At 44.9% G+C, this 20,090-nt stretch overlaps 1 protein-coding gene across 2 annotated transcripts; it reads right to left on the bottom strand.

The window, feature by feature from the left end:
* Nucleotides 1-3,029: 3,029 nt before the first annotated feature.
* Nucleotides 3,030-8,503, bottom strand: LOC120658332 (UTP--glucose-1-phosphate uridylyltransferase). Of its 2 annotated transcripts, XM_039936593.1 has the most exons (21): nucleotides 8,306-8,503; nucleotides 8,146-8,193; nucleotides 7,955-8,046; nucleotides 7,740-7,830; nucleotides 6,647-6,707; nucleotides 6,482-6,559; nucleotides 6,336-6,386; nucleotides 6,159-6,229; nucleotides 5,898-5,970; nucleotides 5,326-5,383; nucleotides 5,172-5,218; nucleotides 5,032-5,097; nucleotides 4,796-4,828; nucleotides 4,631-4,683; nucleotides 4,492-4,567; nucleotides 4,307-4,363; nucleotides 4,128-4,211; nucleotides 3,949-4,047; nucleotides 3,658-3,762; nucleotides 3,386-3,457; nucleotides 3,030-3,295 (listed from the first exon to the last, which is right to left on the bottom strand). In XM_039936593.1, exons 1-21 carry the CDS (start codon nucleotides 8,386-8,388, stop codon nucleotides 3,269-3,271), a joined length of 1,425 nt encoding a protein of 474 aa, XP_039792527.1. In that variant the 5' UTR covers nucleotides 8,389-8,503; the 3' UTR covers nucleotides 3,030-3,268. The 2 variants fall into 2 exon arrangements, with proteins under 2 accessions (XP_039792527.1, XP_039792526.1); XM_039936592.1 differs by having other exon boundaries at nucleotides 7,955-8,193; nucleotides 8,306-8,501.
* Nucleotides 8,504-20,090: the final 11,587 nt, after the last annotated feature.

Below are 20,090 nucleotides of genomic sequence, written 5' to 3'. Positions count from 1 at the left end.
AGTCTAGTGTTCAGTACATAGGTTCCTAGGATCATGCATCTAGGGTTTCAATTCAACTCCTATGAACTGTAAATGCACAAGTAAAATAATACAGTAAATGATATTAATTTGAAGTATAGGTTATGTCCGGGGCTTGCCTTCTCGATAATTGCTAACTATTTCAGCTCTAGGCTCTTCCGAACTTTGGTCCGGGGCTTCAGTTAGTTCCGCAGTGTTCACTTCAGCTTCGAGATCACCTCCGTCAGATTCCGGGATCAGCTCGTACGTCCCGTCCGATAAGGCAGTCGTGTCTATATGCAATGCAAGAACAACATTATAAACAAACATGGGCAATCGTTTATAGAGTAGTTAAATAACAAATTTAACTACACAAGGCATCATGATCAACAGCACAAAAGAAGTTAACTAACTTCATAAAATGAGTGGTGGTGATTTCCTATACGATTAAATCATGGTTTGTAAACAAATCAACAATTCAGAGTACAAATAGTAATAAAATCTACCAAAATTACACTAAACAGAACATGAACAAAGAAATCTACCCTACAAAAATCATATCAAGACATGTAACCATTTAATCACAATAAATCATTTATGCAGGCAACACCTAGTACAAGCTTGAATTATACAGATCAAAATAGATCAAAACAGAAGCTCAAAATTTAACAAGAGATCTGCACAGGGATGATTTATCTATTGTGAATTTTTAATGATTTTATCTACACAGAATTAATACTGAGAAAATAAACAAAACAGACATCAGTTTAGCAAGATTCAATTTTTGCTCCTGTTCTAGTCATGAACTAAGGCTCAAACTTCTTGGTCAAGCTAATATATTCCAGATGAACACTCAGGAATATTTTCAGGATTTAACAAGAATAGAAACTATTTACCATAAATAAAGTATACTAAACAAGGATTAAATCAAAAAAAATAGCTACAAGAAAGAACTGATCATGAAATTTTTATAGCAAAACTAGTGTAACATGATTCAACCCCCACAAAAATTTCAGAGCAATACAAGCTTTCAATCATCAGATAAGAAAAAGATTAAAGAACAAGTATTTATTTACCTAATAACACAAAACAAAATCTACAGCAAAAACTTGTAACTAAAGCCTAACATATTATGGTTCTACTGCATAGAGCTCTTCAAGAGGTTTCCAAAACATCTAGATTTGGTATTTTACGAATTTTCTACGAATTGATATTGAATTTCAAATATCACAGCAAACTATTACAAAGAAGCCCCTAAAGGCACTATTCAACTGAGTCTCTGACTAATCAAAGAACACCCTGGGTTTTCTTTTCTTTCAACTCGGGGTCCTTGGCCCGGTTTGGGAAGGGGAACAGGGGAGGGAGCACCGGATCCCGGCGGCGTGTGTCGCCGGCGGCGAGGGGAAGGGGGCCAGGGAGATAGAGGGGACCACGGCGCATCTGTAGAGGGTTTTGGGTGGGACGGAGGTGGACTGCAGCGGCGGCTCGACGTGTGCCGGCGGTCGGTGGCGGAGAGGACTCGACGGCGAGGGGGTTCCGGTGGTCGAGGGTGGAAGAGAAGGGGCTGGGGAGCTACGCGGGGTCGAGGCGAAGCTAGATGTGGGGTCTATTTGGGCGGAGCGGCTGTGGAGGCGCGGCTCGACGGCGGGCTTAAGGCTCGCCGGCGTTCGGTGGAGCGGCGGCGGCGTTCCGGGGTGTCTGGGCAGGGAAAGAGCGAGAGGGCGAGGGAAACGGAATGAAGAGTCTTTCCTGGAGCCGAGGCGCGCGCGAGGAAAAGGCGAAATCGGGGTTCTCTCCTGGGCTATCCACGGCGGCGTTCGCGGTGGCGGCCGCCTGGACTCGTCGGGGTGGCGTGGCGAAGGGAGGGGGCACCAGCGCGATGGCAAAGGGCGTTGGGAAGTTTCTGGGCGACGCGTGGAAGCCACGAGGAGCAGGAGGTGGCGCGGGGAGGCGGCCCAGAGCGGCGGCAGGCGGCGTGGCGCTGTCGGCGGTGAGAAGCAGAGAAACAGAGAGGGGAAGAAGACAGGGACCTAAACGCAAATTTCCAAAATTTCAGGGACCTAAATGTAAAACAAGGATAACTTTTAAACTAAAGCTCAAATGAAAAAGTGCCCAACATGAAAGTTGTTCAATTTTTCAAGATCTACAACTTTGATGTTGTGCAAAAATTTATTTGATCAAAGATTCAAGAGCTAATTTTGAAAACATGGAAAGGATTTTAAATTCCAGGAATTTTGTCTTTTTCAATGTATTTTCACTTTAAACATAGACTTAAAAGTAAAATTTGCTGCCATGCATTAAATGCACTGAATTTTGCAAAAACACCCTCCACAAAAGTTATAATTACACAACCTATTTAACATAACTAAAGAAAGTACCTTGCATAAAATTATAATTACACATATAACCTTTTATAATTACAAAAAGATCCTTTTTCAAGCAATTCAAGCACATGATGCATAATTTGGTTCTAATTACCCTAAATTGGCTATTTAAAATCCTCCCTCTTTTTCCTTGGTTTCTGAAATTTTAGTGATGCAAATGAGGGGTGGGGGGACCAGCCAACCATTATACAAGGGTGGGAGAGCCGATCGCCCTGTAGCCGGACAGCCAGGGCCGGCCGCCCCGTTGCCGGGCGGCCTGGGAGGCCAGCCGCCCCGCTGCAGGGCGACCGGCCCCCCGGGACCTGCGCGCAATTTTCTCCGCAAATTTTTTTTCAGAAATGCCCCTGCCGCCCCGCTGCCGGGGTATATTACTGAAAATTTCCAAATCGAAAATATATTTTTGTAAAAAACGAAAATAAAAAATATAAAAACAAAAAAACGGCCACGGATCACCATTTCGAGAAAAAAAAAAGCACGGACCACCATGGCGTCTCGGTGGCGTTATCACCTTGGGGGCGTGACCGCTTTATGCCCATCCCAGAACGAAAATCCTCGAGCTGTCGAGCAGAGCGCATGTGCCAACATGGTGGCAACTGGCAACATAAGCCTTCTCTGCAAGACATCACACGCGGTACTTCTAAGGCATGATAACTTGGTACGCTATGGTAAGTATCATTTCAGCAAAATATTCTATTCGTCCCTGGCGCGTCAAAAACAGAAGTACAGAAGCACCAAAGGGGATTACAATTATTCTGTAGCGGGCTCACAACACCCTCACAGCGGTAATGCACATAACAATTACAAAAGACAAAGCTCAGCGGGAGTGATTAGGGCGGCGGCTCCTGCGAAAGGTCCTCCGAAAAACTGGTGACAACGGTAAGCATCGCTCAGAGATCCTGGGGGCCATTGACGTCCTGGAGAGGAAGAGAGCCATGCCGTCAGTGTCACACCACGCAACAAAACGTAACGCAATTGGGGCATTTCAGGTCGATGTGATGAGGCACCTTGTTCTCAAGAACAGCTCCATCTGGAATCTCCAACTTCACTCCGGGCTTGGCGGTGATGGTTACCTTGCCCTACAGATAGCAGCAACAATATGACTCAGAGGCACTATTCAGTAACCCAAATGAAGAAGGGGGTGGCTATGGAGAGGAATGAGCATATGCAAGTTCAGAGCTGACTGAGATAGTAGCATCACGTCCATTTACAACAGGTCATACTGTAACTAAGCACAACAGATGGCAATCAAAGAAAAGCCATGCAGTCACAAGTTTACCTTGAGTGTAATTCCAGAGCCGAACCAGACATCACCAGAAACCTTCAAGCTGTCAAGCTCGACAATGCTGGGGATGGACTTGAACCGGGCAAGGAAGTTGGCAACCTATAAATTATCAGAGGAAAAAATATTTTATCAGTGCTTGCTGACCAATGATTTCTCTCGGTTGGAAGGAATGGCAGTTTTCACTGATCAATCGTTTCATCAGTAACGATCATCTACACTACTTCTATGAAGGAATACCATGAGCATTCAAGATATCTTCATTATCTTGGAGAGAGACTGCTTTACCTTCTTAAACTCAGGACCAAGCTCAATTGAAGGGTTAGCTGGATTTGCTCTGGCCGGATTGCGGGTGACAAAGCCATCAACCAAGGTGTAAAGATCAGACTGTGGGAACAAAAAGAGCTTAGCAACAGGTTTATTATGGTACTAAACCAACCAAACATCTGAGATGCATTCAGAAATACCTGCACCAGCAACAAATCAGATGTAGCCTTCACTGGGAGAAACCTTGAACGGGGAACGTTAATTCCAATCGCTTTGTCAAAGAACTAGTCAAAGGTAACAGACGCATTAGAGCACACATTCAAGGAAAATGAACAAAATTATATACTAAGACACCATATGATGGGAGTTGTTTGCATACCCTAATAGCTGCACCAGCTGCAGTTTCGAGTTGAAGAACCTTCACACCATCAACTTCCTGCAAATGCCAAATTATTAGTTGGAGAAATCAACATTCGTAATAGCATCCAACAAAGAACCTGATTGAAGCACTCCAAAATATTTGCTACATAAGAGCATATAAAAGAAATCAGACAGGTCAAATACCTTGGGGTTTGGAATAATTTCCATCTTAAGTGCATCAGCTTCTACAAGTCTCTTGATAGCTTTAAGGTTCACCCACCTGTTGCCAAGAACTGTTAGATTTTTTTTTTAATCAAACACGGTGATAGGTGAGGTTTCTTACAAGTTGTTAGTGTTGAATATCTTAAACTTCTCAATTGATTTGAATTCATTCACCTGGATAGAGAAATATAAGAACGTGGAAAATATTGTGTTAGCTATTACTACACAGCTGCTGAAATCATGGAACGGATTGCAAAACTTAAGTTATGCATAAACTGCAACGTACATGCTCATCAGGTACTTGGGCAATCTCCAAAAGCTGCACAAGTATTACAGAAAGAATCAGCATCGATTTATGCTAGAATAGTAGAATGAACAAGAAATAAGCACAATGATCTGTTTACTTAAATATTAGACTGTAAGTTCCAAGTGCTACCGTAGGCAAAAAGCCGATCAGCAACAACTGTTACAACAAACTAGCAGTGTACCAAGAAATTATTCAAGTCAAGCAACAAAGTGTACCTGAACTCTTCCTTCGTATGAGATGAGGGTACCACCCTTAACATCAGCCAGAGTCTTTGGAGTAACCTAAAATAAATACAGTGCTTGAGTTTTATGTTACACAAACTCAAAAGCAGTACAAGCAAGCTATTCTTGCATACCTCCATGCAGTACTCGTTCTGGTTGCTGATCAGATGGTTTAGGATTTCTGTGCTAGTTAGGGATACAAATTTCCGATTCAAAGCACATGACAGTATTAAGGAATCATTAAATCAGTAAAGAAACTGCACGAGTTTGATCATCTTATTTGGATACTGATGTCAACTATAGCACCCAAGTTGTCTGAGTTTGCAACAAAGACATACTCCTTGCCCTGTGATACGATTGAGAAACAGATTAGCAAAGGTATAACAATAAGAAACAAGACAGATGTTCAGTCAAAGAACCCACATACTATGTCAGTTCCATTTATTAGTTCCTAAAAAGGCTGTAGAAGTTGTGTGGTTATGTCAGTTTCCATTTCATAGGGGGGGGGGGGGATAAACACCCTCAAATACTCAATTGCCTTCAGAAACAAGATTTCTACTATTTTGAGCGGAACTTGCAAAGCCTATTTACATAGCAAGCATTTAAGGGGCTATACAGTGAAACATGGTTTGCGAATAAAATATGACAATAGTACATTATAAAGGTAAAGACCATATTTTAATTTCAAGAAATAGTAACTCTTCATAGTGTAGAAGACTACAGCAACTTAAAATCTCAGCATTTAAATCTACAGCCTAAACCTAACAAGGTTAATATTCTGGAAATTATAGGCTACAGAATCAGTTTTGAACCACTTGCTTACCAACTACCGAGACAAGAATAACTCAACTTTTGCTTACCTGAGACAATAAGAGGTCAAGTTTCCCACTGTTGTTTAAAGAGGGGAACACATCGCCATGGCCTGGAGGATACCTTCACATAAAAAATTGCAATGATCAGATGAGGGCATAGCATTTATGCAGGTAAACTATAAATGGTGTATGGACCAAACTATATCTGAAAGCCTTCAGCATAAATTATCCACCAATCAATGTGAGATTTCATTAGAGTAGTCACTAGAAGATATTGTGACTTTGTAATAACTTAACAAAGAAACTAACCAGCCATCCTTCCCGGATTTCTTGCTTGGAAGTGGCGAGAAGTCTTCAGTAACAATGCGAGGATACTGGCTCTGTAGAAGAGAATGCAAATATATCAGCTGACACTGCTTGTCATGCAAACAATGCCACATAATTAAAATAGATGAAGTTGAAGTATTGCATAAATAGGCTGTGAACCTGATTGAAAGTGTGAATCTCAATGTTGGAGTTGGCATACTTCTCAACAATCTTCAGAAAAAAGAAAAGGTAATGGAAAGCATGTCAGCTACAAATGCTAACAAATCATCAAATTTCTGAAGGCAAAAGTAAACGGAAAAAGGAACCTTCTGTGTGTCATCATGAGTGTTAAAAGAGTTCATCAGAAGTAAAGGGACACTGCATCCATACTTCTTGTTCAAAGACTGCAGAGACAGGCAACTTATAAGGCACGGACCAGTACTGCCATATCCAAGTCAGTTAAGGAAACATTCAGGTTAAGTAAAGCATACCTCAATTTGAATCACAATAAGGTCAAGGAATGTGAACCCATTGCGGACCTCAATGACAGACCTGTGAAGCAAAGGAAATATTAGTTCTGCTAATTGCATTAGGAAATAGCATCTCAGAGATGATGTGGAGCCATAACATCTCAAGGATCATGTATCAGTACAAACAACAAAGCTGTTAAATGATAAAGAGCATTTGTAACTAAGTGCAGGTAATATTTAATCAAAGACGTCTCACTAGATTAAGTAAACATATTGAAGACTTATAGGCTTATAGCACAGGATCTAGCTCAACAAACAATACTGTGAAGCTTTACAACACCAAACGAACCAACAGTTTGATTATAAATGTGTCACGATGTCAAGGCATCTGCAGTTGATGATTCAAAACAATACATAAGAAAGTAAAACAGGCAGCTGTGGCACATTATAAAGTGACCAGATAATCAAATTACCAAACTAAAAAACATAAGTACCTCGCCACAACTGAGTAAAAGGGACGACGGTAAGTATGAGCATATGAAAGTGACAGCTAAAATATTCCATAAATCATATTCTTACAGATCACATACATTGAGAACTCCACTACTAGGCCCATATAAAACAGCATTAATATAAACAGATCCTACTGCTAATGATACATTATAGACGTCATTTGAAGATGCCACCAAAATCAAAAGAGCAACCCAGATGCAACTTGTTTAATAGTTTGCATGCAATAGAAAGACAGATTTAGCAAACCTACAGCGCAACTACAAAACTAACGACCAGGAAACTAACGACAAGAGTAAAATAACCAGAAACAGACAGCTATTATTATATTATCATTAGTACTCTATCATAGACCTTGTGCAGGAAGATCAACATCTGGTTTTGCTGTGTGGCTCACGGGCTCAGCACACGAATCTAACAAACAAAGACACGATCCACACATTTACAGGCAAATTGAACAGTAATATAGTTTCTAGTCCACTTGGTAATTCAACACCTGCCTCCCACGAACTTAATGAACAAAGTTATATACACGATGCACACATACGAGGGCTGATACCATTAGCTGAACAAAAGCAGTGGAGAGGACAGAGGTGGTACTCACTTGGGGCCAGTGCAGCCCATGGTCGTGCCGAGCCCTCCATTAAGCTTGAGCACAACGAGCTTGTCCAGCAGCTTCTTCGTCTCCTCGAGATCTGCGTCGCAGCAACATGTTCCAAACAGTGCTCGCACAGAGTCGCCAAAACATTCCCGATCGGATCCACCCACGACCACCACACCACACTCAACTAAGATCAAAACCGGAACGCGCGATCGTACCTTCGGGAGGCGACGCGAGGGTGTCGTACGGCACCACCACCTCATCGGTCGGGGTCTGGATCTTGCTCCACTCGATCTGCTCCGCCTCCCCACTGCAAAACGGCACAGCACAAAACAAAACCGCTCCACTCAACTGACGAGTCGAAGCGCACAGAGCAATCATACAGAGCGAATCCGCGGGATCTACTGACCTGAGGTAGCGCGACACGAGGCTGATGAAGCCGGACTTCTCGTTCTCGCTGCGCGGCAAACCCACCCAGAAATCAGCAAAAAATGAGAGGCGAAGCGATCGGCAGGCGAGATCTAGTGCGGGGGGGGGGGGGGGGGGGGGGGGGAGTGTGGGGGGCCGACCTGATCTGGTCGAGCTTGGCGACCTCGGTGCGAAGCTTCTCGATCTTCTCGTCGACCGACACCAGGGTGGCGGAGGCGGCCATCGCTGGGATCCCCGAGGCTTCGAAAGGAAAGGACGGGAGGAGATGTCAGACGAGCGGAGGAAGTGCGAGCGAGGGCGCTGTGTGTCGTGTGTGCGAGGGAGGGAGCGGAAGCGCTGGTTTTCTTTATAGGCCGCCGCGAATTCCGTCACGCGCCGTGACGGAATGTGCGGCGGTGGAGCCGCGGATGCGCCCGAGCGTGAGGAACGGTAACAGCGTCAGGCACGTGGCGCGGCGTGGGGCGACCGGCCGTGTGATCCCCGTCGTGGCGACGCGCCGCTTGCCCGCTTGGCGCGGGGGCCGCGTGCTCCGCCCGTCGGCTGAGCTGGCCGCCGGTTTTCGGCGCGGGCTGGGCCGGGACGGACAGCGTGTCATTAGGCTGCGTGTTTAACCAGCAGTCTCTTTCCGGCAGCTAACCGCCGTCATTACGGCCACTTCTCTTTTCTTTTCTTTCCTTTTTTGAGAAGACCCACTTCTATTTTCATTTCAAAATGAAGATAGAAGAAAGCTATGCAATTGTTGTAATGTAGGTGTGCAAGTAAAATTGGGCTACGTTACTTGAATTACCGTGGGCGCTGTGGTCTGACAAATCCTGTGTGACAAGCCGAGAAATACTAGACGCGCTACACAATTTTACAAACCCAAGAAATTCAAAGAAAAGCTACCTGTGAATGTGATGTCGTGCTTACATTTCATACGCGGCCACGTTCCCGTGCACCGATCTTACGAATCATCCAGCGACCGGTTTCAGAGAGTTCCAGCCATACAGCACGGAATGATTGGGTGTCAACGTGCGGTTATCAATTGATTATTGCGCAGCGGGTGACTGAAAGTGCATGCCCCACCAAACTGATGTTCCATTCAAATCTACTAATCATTATTGAATCTCGCGCGTGTGTCGGTGCATGCAACGCAAAGAAGTGGTGTGCATGTTCCATTTTTTTTCAAACAAAGGAGAGTGGTGTAGAAGCAATGTTTGTTGCTGCAAGAAGGTACGGTAGCACATGCACAAGATGGATCGTCCTTTTCCGTTCCAAAATTGGGTGGTTTTGATCGATCTCTCTCTCCCACCTTTGCTATTATTCGTAGTTGCCCTGCTCGGTTCGCTGGGACCAGTTGCGGCTGGCTTATTCTACAAGATTTTGTGAGGGGGAAAATCACTGTAGCTCCAGCCGTTGCACTATAGCTCCAGCCACACTCTCTCACGTTGCATTGTAGATCCAGCCAGCCCTGGCGGATTTCCGACCCAGCCGAACAGGCTGACAGTATCTGAAGATTGACATGGCCCACTGCAACAGACTGATGAGAAAGTCCTTCGGCCAAGCAAACTCACCTGCATCCGCAGCCGACATACCAGTGCTTGGGGATCTCCACCAGGCGCTTGCCCTGCACAGTGCCCTGCTCCTCACCGGTGCTCTGACTCTGACCGGCCGCTGACCAGCCTGCTGCTCCTGTCGCTTGGAGCTCCTCCTGCCTCTTACGCCCAAGGTTAACCTAACCGGTGGGAACCGGTCCGGTTTGACCGGTTACCGGTCAAACCGGTCCGGTCCGGTTCCGGTTCCGGCCGGTACCCAACCGGCCAAAATTCAAATTTTAAATTTGAATTCAAAAAATGAAAAATTCCTAAAAATACTTCAAGGTGTGATGAATCTAATGGTGTCAAATTTTCTCAAAAATTCATTCATTTAGTATAGTTTGTGGGAATTTAAAGTTAAATCAAAAAAGAAAAAGAAAAAAAATGGGCCGGCCCATGAAGGCCCACCGATCAAACCGGTCAAACCGGCCGGTAAACCGGTCAAACCGGTCGGTAAACCGGTGAAACCGGCCGGTAAACCGGTAGCACGGGAGCTTTTGAATTTCAAACCGGTCAAACCGACCGGTAAAACCGGCTGGTAAACCGGTCAAACCGGCCGGTAAACCGGTCGGAACCGGTTGCACGGGAAAATTTGAATTTATTTGAATTTGGATTTGAATTTAACCGATTTCCACCGGTTACCGGCCTAACCGGTCCGGTAAACCGGTACCGGAGGGCGGCGGTAACCGGTTTCCGGTTGGGAAATAAAACCCTGCTTACGCCCAGCTGAATCACATCCGAAGCCGGTGACCGCGCGGCGAGGCCAATGAGTAGGGGTGGTAAGGGGTACAATATTTTGAACTAGAAAATCTAAGGGCCGGGTCTTAAAAGGGTCGGGCTCTAATTTTATATAATTTTGAATTAAAAAATTTAAGAGTCTTGTTAGGCTGTGAAGAAGCCACTAGGGCCATGGCCCATTACCACCCCTAGCCATGAGGCCTTTCGGTGCCGCTACGGGCGGGGCCACTCGGGCAAGCTGCCGAACAGATCATCTCGCGAAAATGCGATAGCAGCACGTCCTTTTCCTCTCCGAAAGACCATTTCAAGATCGTCTGAATACCTTCATTACCGTCGTGCCAATGTTGTCAAGTAATGTAAATGTCCTTGGCACGGAAAGAAAGGGGAAAGAGTGCATGCAGACTTGCAGAGGCATCAGCTCGCTGAGCAAGCTTCCTGTTGCCTTTTGCTTCCCGTCTATGCTTCTACACAACCACGCAGCAGCTCAAGCATGGGGCAATCTCTTTGAGATATGATGGGACAAGGAAATGGTGTTCAAAAGTGAGCCTTTTGTGATCCTGACGTGCAGGTTGCATCTGGGTTTTTTGTGGTACAGCTCAAGGCAGGCGCATATATTCTCAGAAATGAAAGGAACATATCCCAGATTCCTCTTTTCTTGCATTCAGCTGTACGCGATAAAAAAAATGTGCGAGAGAAAGATCCCTTCACGATGAGAAGGCCTCCGCAGAAAGAAACGTCGCGATTCATGGGCGGCCTGGCTAGTGCTGGATCCAAGATAATTTACTAATTTATTGTGGCGTCAATGATAGCTTTAGCTTTGCGAATCTGTTCATGGCATGTACGTGTTGCCCATGGAGATGCGAAGATAAAACAAATTTCGCTATTATACCTTCGTTATCTCGTGGGCTTTGATTTATGTTTGTAATGGTTCTGTGGGTTAACCCTAGAATAATGGGTCCAGAATGGTTGTCTATAATCTTGTGCGCATTGACATGATACGACGAGAATATCCTTTGACGTGATTTATGTGTGACCTAAGGCCTCCTCCAACGACCGATTTTGAGCTGGCTTATAGTATTTTTTCAATGGAAAAAGTCTATTTTTGACCCCTCAACTCTTCGCAAAGTCCAACTTTAACCCTCAACTACAAAACCGGACACAACAGATACCCCAACTTCTAATACCGTGCAACTTTGGCCCCCCGACCCCTTATGGGTGGTATTGTGATGACATGGCAGTGGTTTTTTTGCCAACTAAGCCATGACGTGGCCAGGCCCACATGTCATACCCATTCTCTCTATCCCTTCTTCACTCCCGACGCCACCATCTTCGCTCGACGGTGAGGCGGCGCGGAGTAGGCGGCTCAGCGGCACACGCGGTGGCGGAGGCGCGAGGGCGCGGCGGCAAAGGCAGGCACCGTGCCCGAGAAGTGGAGCGGGGCTCATTCTTCTCCCCTTTCTCCCCCTCCTCCTCGCCTCTCGCCGGCGGGCACCACGTCGCCGGCGAGCACCGGCCGGGAGCGCGGCATCCTGCTCCCGAGCGCACCTCGCTCCTCTCTCCCTCCCCTTTAAAAGCCACGGCTGGCCTCCGCTCAAATCCCAGCCCCTTGGCCTCCATTAGCCGCCACCACCACCGAGTTCCCTCGCCGCCGCCGTCGATTTCGCCGCCGGTGAGACGACCCACTTCGATTCCTCGCGCCCACACCATCCTCTCTGCCTCGCACACACTTTAAAGGGGAGGATGCTTCGCGTGGAGGCGATGCCGAGCAGCTCACCGGAGATGGCTGATCTCGCGCCACGGCGGTGGAGCGGGCAGAGGGCGGGGGCTGCAGCGCCTGGCGGCGGCGCCAGGCCGCGGGCCGCCTGCTCCCCGCGCAGCCAGAGGAGGTAGGGGCGGGGCTTGCAGCGCCCAGTGGCGGCGCCAGGCTGCGGGCCGCCTGCTCCCCGCGTGGCCAGAGGAGGAGGGAGGGGGCTGCAGCACTCGACGGCGGCGCCAGGCCGTGGGCCGCCTGCTCCCCACGCAGGAACAAGAGAAGGGAGGCAGGGGCAGCAGCATCCCGGCGGCGCTCGCGGACGCGATCGAGCGCTCGCACAGCAGCGAGAACGCCGTCTCCGCACGGGTCGCGGCAATCATCGTCTCCAAGCTCCGGGACCTCCGCACGCTCATGCTCTGGCACAACGCGCCGTGTGCGCGCACTGGAACTGTATCACGCCGCCGTCGGTCGTCGTCGTGGCTGTGTGCCTGGCAAAGGGCAGCAGGGGGCGGCACCGGCCACAGGCGCAATGCGGCGGCCGGAGGGGGTGTGGGTTGGGTGGAGATGGGGAAAAAGAAAGGGAAAGTGACGGGAGAGAGAAGGAGAGAGCCAGCGTGGCGGGTCAACGCCAGCATGGCGGGTCAAACCCACTCCACGTCAGCACGAAACCACCTAAAACGAGCACAAGTGTCAAAGTTGCATGGTATTAGAAGTTGGGGTGTCTGTTGTGCCCGGTTTCGTAGTTGGGGGTTAAAGTTGGACTTTGCGAAGAGTTGAGGGGTCAAAAATGGACTTTTTCCTTTTTCAAAAATGGGTGATAGCAAATTGTCTTTGTTTTGATCTTTTCGACTTAGATTTCTTTACGGTCTCTTCAATTGCGGAAATCCAAGTTAGGATTTGCTATCACCGGTTAAACCGATGATGAGCAAATTGCACTCATCGGTGCAATGAACACAGAAGCTGCGAGCTTGGGTTTGGCACCGGATTAACCGGCATTGGGTGTTTTACACTCATCGGTGTAATGGACTTAGAGGCCGAAGAAGCAGCAGGAGTTTTACAGGCACCGGTTAAAATGGCGATCAAGGCAAAATGAACGTCGGTGTAGTTGTCCAAAGAGTTGTTTCGGGAACTCTGGGACAGTTACATGCACCCGTTAAACCGGCGATGAAGATACATTCACCGGTTGATTACGTCGGTTGATTAAGGTAGCCGTGGAAGTATAACAGCTAGTTGGAAAAAGGTGCTCACCGGTTAAACCGGTGATGACACAAATGTAGGATCAAGAACACCGACTAGAGGGGGTGAATAGGCGGTTTAAAATCTAAAACCAACAACACTAGAGAAATTTAATTAGTAACAAAGGAAAGCCCTATGTCATGCTACTACTATCTCTAGATGGGTTTGCAACCTAGGGTGATAAGATACAAATCAAGCTCTAGTAAAGTAAATTGCTCAAAGTAAAAACAAGAATTAAAGTGAGCAAGAGAAGTAACCAAGCTTGACACAAGAATTTATCCCGTGGTGTCGATGACTTGCCGGTCAACCCTAATCCACGTTGAGGTGGATTCCAAGAATCAACCGCTCCTCTATCAAGAACCTCTTGATCTTGAGCCGGCTTGAATCAAGGAACCGCTCCACACCTCGATTCCACTAGAGTTGCTCTTCACCACTCCGGTGAGGTGAGCACAAGACCTCTCACAATCGAAATCGGGGCTCCTCAATAGTCTCCTTGGAGGAGCTCCACGAAATCCTCTTCTCCAAGCCGTCTAGGGAGCGGCAACTCCCAAGAGTAACAAGTCGATGACGCTTGCTTGAAGTTTCCCTAGTGCCACAAAGCTCAAACTCTTGATGCAATGCACTAGGAAGCCCTCACACCCTCAAGAATGCAATTTCTAAGTAAGTGTGTGTGTGAGAGGGATGCCTTAGCTCTATAGTGTCAAGTATGCAGTCCAAATGGCCAAGAGAGTGACCCAATGGTCGGGCATTGGGTATTTATAGACATCCCTTCAAAAACTAGCCGTTACACTCTTTTCTACGAAGTCATGAACCGTCCGCGTTTCAAAAACTGGACCGTCCGCCGTTATAAACCAGTGAGTCAGAGTGCATTTAATGCGTATCAGAACTAGCCGTTACAGCCCTGGCGGACCGTCCACGCCCCAAGGGCGGACCGTCCGCAGTTATGTGTTCCACACCACCAGAGACGAACATCGTCTCTGATACAACTTTGAAAAAGGCCGGCGGACCGTCCGCGCCCTAGGGGCAGACCATCCGCCGTTCATCCTTGAAATCCACCAGAGACAACAATGCCTCTGGTACAAACTGTCAAATAGACGGCGGACCGTCCGCGCCCCAGGGACGGACCGTCCGCCGCACAGGTCATAACCTCAACCAGAGAAAACACCCTCTCTGGTACAAAATGAGTTAGAGCTGCGGACCGTCCACCCACCTGGGCCGGACTGTCCGCCAGTCACATCTAATTTCCACCAGAGCCAAACTTGCTCTCTGGTACGAGTGCGGACCGACCGCACTCCATAGAGCGGACTATACGCGCTTGTGCAGTCAGCTCTCAAACTTGATCTTTTTCAAATCTTTTCAAAACGTCGTTAGCCCTCATGCATGCACCTAGATATTTTGAGCAAAATGGCACTAACGACCCGTCAAGCACGAGTACTCGACCCCTGTTGATAGTACGGCTATCTATCCAACAAATCCGGTCATTTTTCATCCACTAAGCACCTTGTGACCGGTAAAATACAAAACCCCTATTTTATACCTTTGCCTTGAGCCCGAACTTTGCTCATCATCTCCAAAACTCCACACGTTCACAATCAAATCTCTTTCATCCGTGGATGAACCTATACTTATTATCTCAAATGAAATCGTTAATCCACAATCAAATCCTTGCGGACCGTCCGCCTATGAATTTTTACACTGACACCCGACTGAAACTGCCTCTGACAAATTATTTCCAACACAGGCGGACTGTCCGCAGACCTACGCCGGACCGTTCGCTCCTTGCTCAGTGGGCAACCACCGATGTATCCGAAGCTTGCCAGATGAACCGATGATATGCGGACCGTCCGCGGTCCTTTGGCGGACCGTCCGCAGTGTAATTTTGCGGTTGAGAACTTCTCTGCAGAGCCTCTGGTGAACAAGTCTCATGAACGGCGGACGGTCCGCCTCTTATCCGCGGACTGTCTGTTGTACCAAATTTCAGACAGCCCAGAGTTTTGCCAATTTTCTCAATTCCAACTTCAATTTGGGATCATTGCTCATATAAAAATCCAAAAATCTCAAATCTTGCATGAAAACCTTAAAAAGACTCATATGAGCAAGTTACAACAAGAATTCAAAAAAAATCGAGTAAAATCATGAAAATTCATAAATGGCTCAAAAATACCTCAAAATTCAGAAAAATGAAACAAAGAGTGCATGAAAGAACCATATGCCACATGTGCTAGTTTTCAAGCCACATTTGAGAAGTCAATGATATTTAACTCATTTCTTAACTTGCAAAACCGAGATTCATCCAAAGGTTTGGTAAATATATCGGCTAATTGATCATCCGTGCCAATACCATCAATCTTGATATCACCCTTATTCACATGATCTCTAAGAAAATGATGGCGGATATCAATATGCTTGGTTCTTGAATGTTGAACCGAATTAGTAGCAATCTTCACGGCTCTTTTATTATCACACAACAAGAGAATTTCATCAAATTTCACACCATAGTCAAGAAGAGTTTGCTTCATCCATAACAATTGTGCACAACAACTTCCGGTCGAAATATATTTCGCTTTGGCGGTTGAAAGAGCCACGGAATTTTGCTTCTTTGATGACCAGGATACAAGAGATCTTCCAAGAAATTGACAACCACTGGAGGTGCTTTTCCTATCGACATTGTACCCCGCATAATCCGAATCAGAGAATCCAACCAAATCAAAATGAGCCATAAGCCAATATTAGGTGTATATTAGGTGTATATTTCAAATATCTCAAGATCCTTTTGACGGCGGTCAAATGACATTCTCTAGGTGCGGCTTGAAATCGTGCACACATGCAAACACTAAACATGATGTCGAGCCTAGATGCGGTCAAATAAAGCAAACTACCAATCATAGAATGGTAAAACTTTTGGTCAACAGGGTTACCTCCCTCATCTAGGTCGAGATGCCCATTGGTGGCCATAGGAGTCTTGATTGGTTTTGCATCTTGCATACCAAATTTCTTCAAGATATCCTTCACATATTTTGATTGACACACAAAGGTGCCTTCCTCGAGTTGCTTGATTTGAAGTCCAAGAAAGAAACTCAATTCACCAATCATGGACATCTCAAATTCACTAGACATCATTTCACCAAATTTCTCACAAAAACTTGGGTTAATTGAACCAAAGATAATATCATCAACATAAATTTGACAAACAAACAAATCCTTACCAATTTCTTTAGTGAACAAAGTAGTGTCAACCTTACCAATTTTGAAGCCCTTAGAGATAAGAAAATCCCTCGATCTTTCATACCAAGCTCGTGGAGCTTGCTTAAGACCATAAAGAGCTTTAGAGAGCTTGTATACATGATTTGGCTTCTTGGGATCTTCAAAACCGGGAGGTTGCTTAACAAAAACAAATTCACTAATCTTGCCATTCAAGAAAGCACTTTTCACATCCATTTGAAAAAGTTTTATGTTGTGAGAGGAAACATAAGCTAATAAAATTCTAATAGCATGTAATCTAGCAACGGGAGCGAAAGTTTCACCGAAATCCAAACCTTCGACTTGAGTGAAGCCTTGAGCTACCAATTTTGCTTTGTTTCTCACAACCATTCCATCTTCATTTTGCTTGTTTCTAAAGACCCATTTAGTGCCAATAACATTATAATTCTTTGGTCTCTCAACTAGATCCCAAACTTAATTCTGGGAGAAATTATTTAATTCTTCATGCATAGCATTCACCCAATCCGGATCTCTTAATGCTTCATCTACACGGTTAGGTTCAAGAAAAGATACAAAAGAATAATATTTACAAAATGAAGCAATGCGAGATCGAGTTTGGACACCCTTACTAATATCACCCATGATTTGATCCACCGGGTGATCCTTTGCAAGAATATGATGAATTCTTTGAGGAATAATGGGTTCTTGAGTTGATGGAGAAGGTGCACTAGATGAACCAACTTGATCTTGTACTTGAGAATCATCATTACTTGAATCTTGTACAATTGGTTGTGCTTGATCATTTGTGATAGAAGTTGAAGGATTAACTCTAATAGAGATAGAAGGACCATCATCTTCAGCTTCTTCTCTTGGTCTAACATCACCAATTGACATATTTTTCATTGTATTTCTCAAACCATCACTTCTCACATCATCAAAATTTTCTTGTGTCATTATGATACCCATTGGTTTCATCAAACTCAACATCATATGCTTCTTCAACAATGCCATGTGTTTTGTTGTAGACCCGATAAGCCTTGCTACAAGATGAATATCCAAGAAGAAAACCCTCATCACATTTGTTTTGAAACTTTGATAACCGAGTTCCCTTCTTGAGAATGTAGCATTTGCAATCACATTTGCTTTGAAACTTTGATAACTGAGTTCCCTTCTTGATAATGTAGCATTTGCAATCAAACACTCTAAAATATAAGATATTTGGATTCCTTCCAATGAGCAACTCATATGGGGTCTTGTTATTAAATCTATGGCAATACAATCTATTAGAGGCATGACAAGCCGTGTTGATTAATTCGGCCCAAAAGCTATCTGAAACATTGTATTCGGAGAGCATTGATCTTGCCATATCAATTAAGGTTCTATTTTTCCTCTCAACAAGACCATTTTGTTCCGGAGTGTACTTGGTTGAGAATTCATGCTTAATTCCTTTCTCATCACACCATTTCTCAACTCTTGTGTTTCTAAACTCACTTCCATTGTCACTCCTCACTTTCTTCACCTTGAGCTCAAATTCATTTTCGGCCCTTGTCAAGAATTTCTTGAATGTGTCATATGTATCGGTCTTGTCATGAAGAAAGAAAACCCATGTATATCTTGAGTAATCATCTACTACCACAAGACAATAGCAATTTCCACCAATACTTCTATATGTTGTAGGACCAAATAAATCCATATGCAATAATTCCACTGGTCTCTCGGTTGACATGACACTCTTAGTGGGATGAGTATTTGCAACTTGCTTTCCGGCTTGACATGCACTACATAGCTTATCTTTTTCAAACTTCACATTCTTCAACCCAACTACTAAATCATGCTTCAAAAGTCGGTTGAGTTGCTTCATGCCAACATGACCAAGCCTTCTATGCCATAACCAACCCAAGGATGATTGAGTGAATAAGCAAGTGGACAAGTTTGCCTCTTTAGTAGCAAAATCCACAAGATATACATCCTCATGTCTAAATCTCGTAAAGATGTGATCTTTTCCATCCAAGCTAGTCACTACAACATTATCTTTAGTGAAGCTACACTTGTATCCACAATCACAAAGTTGAGTGACCGCTAAGAGATTAAACTTGAGAGAATCAACCAACAAAACTTTTGAAAGAGAATGATCACTTGAGATAGGAATTGTACCAACTCCTTTGACTTTGCCCCGGCTATTGTCACCAAAGATGATGTCACTATAGCCACCCACATTCTCATCTAGAGAGGAGAACATCATTGGATCTCCGGTCATGTGTTGAGTGCATCCACTATCAAGCACCCAATGTCTTCCTCCGGACTTGTAATTTACCTACAAAGAGGAAGTAACTCTTTTAGGTACCCAAACTTTCTTGGGTCCTTGAATGTTAGTGGCCACGTTAGTGACCAAGACTTTTGGCACCCAAATGGCATTCTTCTTAGCACCATTTATAGGTATCCCAACAAATTTTGCACTAACATTGCCATTTGAATTTTTCATAAGAATGTAACTTGAATCAAATGATACGACTTTCTTGTTGGTGCAATTCTTCTCAACATGACCAACTTTCTTGCATTTTTCACAATAGGGCTTACCACTACTCTTCACAAAAGTAGTTTTGGTTTGCACAAAAGCCTTCTTCCCTTTCTTAGGAATGTATCCAAACCCTTGTTTGTTCAAGGTGAACTTTTGGCTTGCCCAACAATGATTAAACTTGGCTCTACTATCATAGCACTTTCTCAAATCATTAGTCAAGCAAGTAATCTCTTTCTTTAACAAATCATTCTCCATAATGAGAGATTCATTGCAAGATGAGTTATCAATTTTGGTGCAACAAGAACTAGTAGAGCTAGAGCCACAAGATTTAGCATCAATTAAATCACAACTAACACCAATGCTCAATGTTGCTTTTCTTTCATGATTAAGCAAGGTATTGTGAGCTTCCTCAAGCTTCTCATGAGTTTCTTTGAGATTCTCATGAGAAGTCTTTAGCTCCTCGGAGGAATCTTGAAGAGAAGTAAACTTCAACTTCAAGTCTTTCAACTTAGCCTTTTCTTTTGTCATGAATTCATCGGCATCATTAAGCATTTCAACAAGATCATCATATGAAAGTTCATCAAGTTCACCATCTTGTTGTACCTTTGCACCACCCTTTGCCATAAGACAATGTGGTGTAGAGAAGAGTGATGGAGCCTCCTTGATGGCGATCCCGGCAACTCCCTTGGATGGCTTGTCATCATCATCATCATCATCATCATCGGAGCTTGCATCGGAATCCCATTCAACAAAATAAGCTTGGCCATTCTTCTTCTTCGTGATGAACTTCTTCTTCTTCTTTTCATCCTTTTTCTTGTCCTTTTTCTTGTTTGGACAATTGACAATGATATGACCTACTTCACCACAATTGAAGCAAGTCTTGTCAACAAAAAGGATTTTTTCTT

Source organism: Panicum virgatum, chromosome 2N, assembly GCF_016808335.1.
Source record: "Panicum virgatum strain AP13 chromosome 2N, P.virgatum_v5, whole genome shotgun sequence".
NCBI classification, from domain to species: domain Eukaryota; kingdom Viridiplantae; phylum Streptophyta; class Magnoliopsida; order Poales; family Poaceae; genus Panicum; species Panicum virgatum.
Note: the sequence above shows the minus strand (reverse complement) of the source record. Positions and strands in the feature narration are given on the sequence as shown.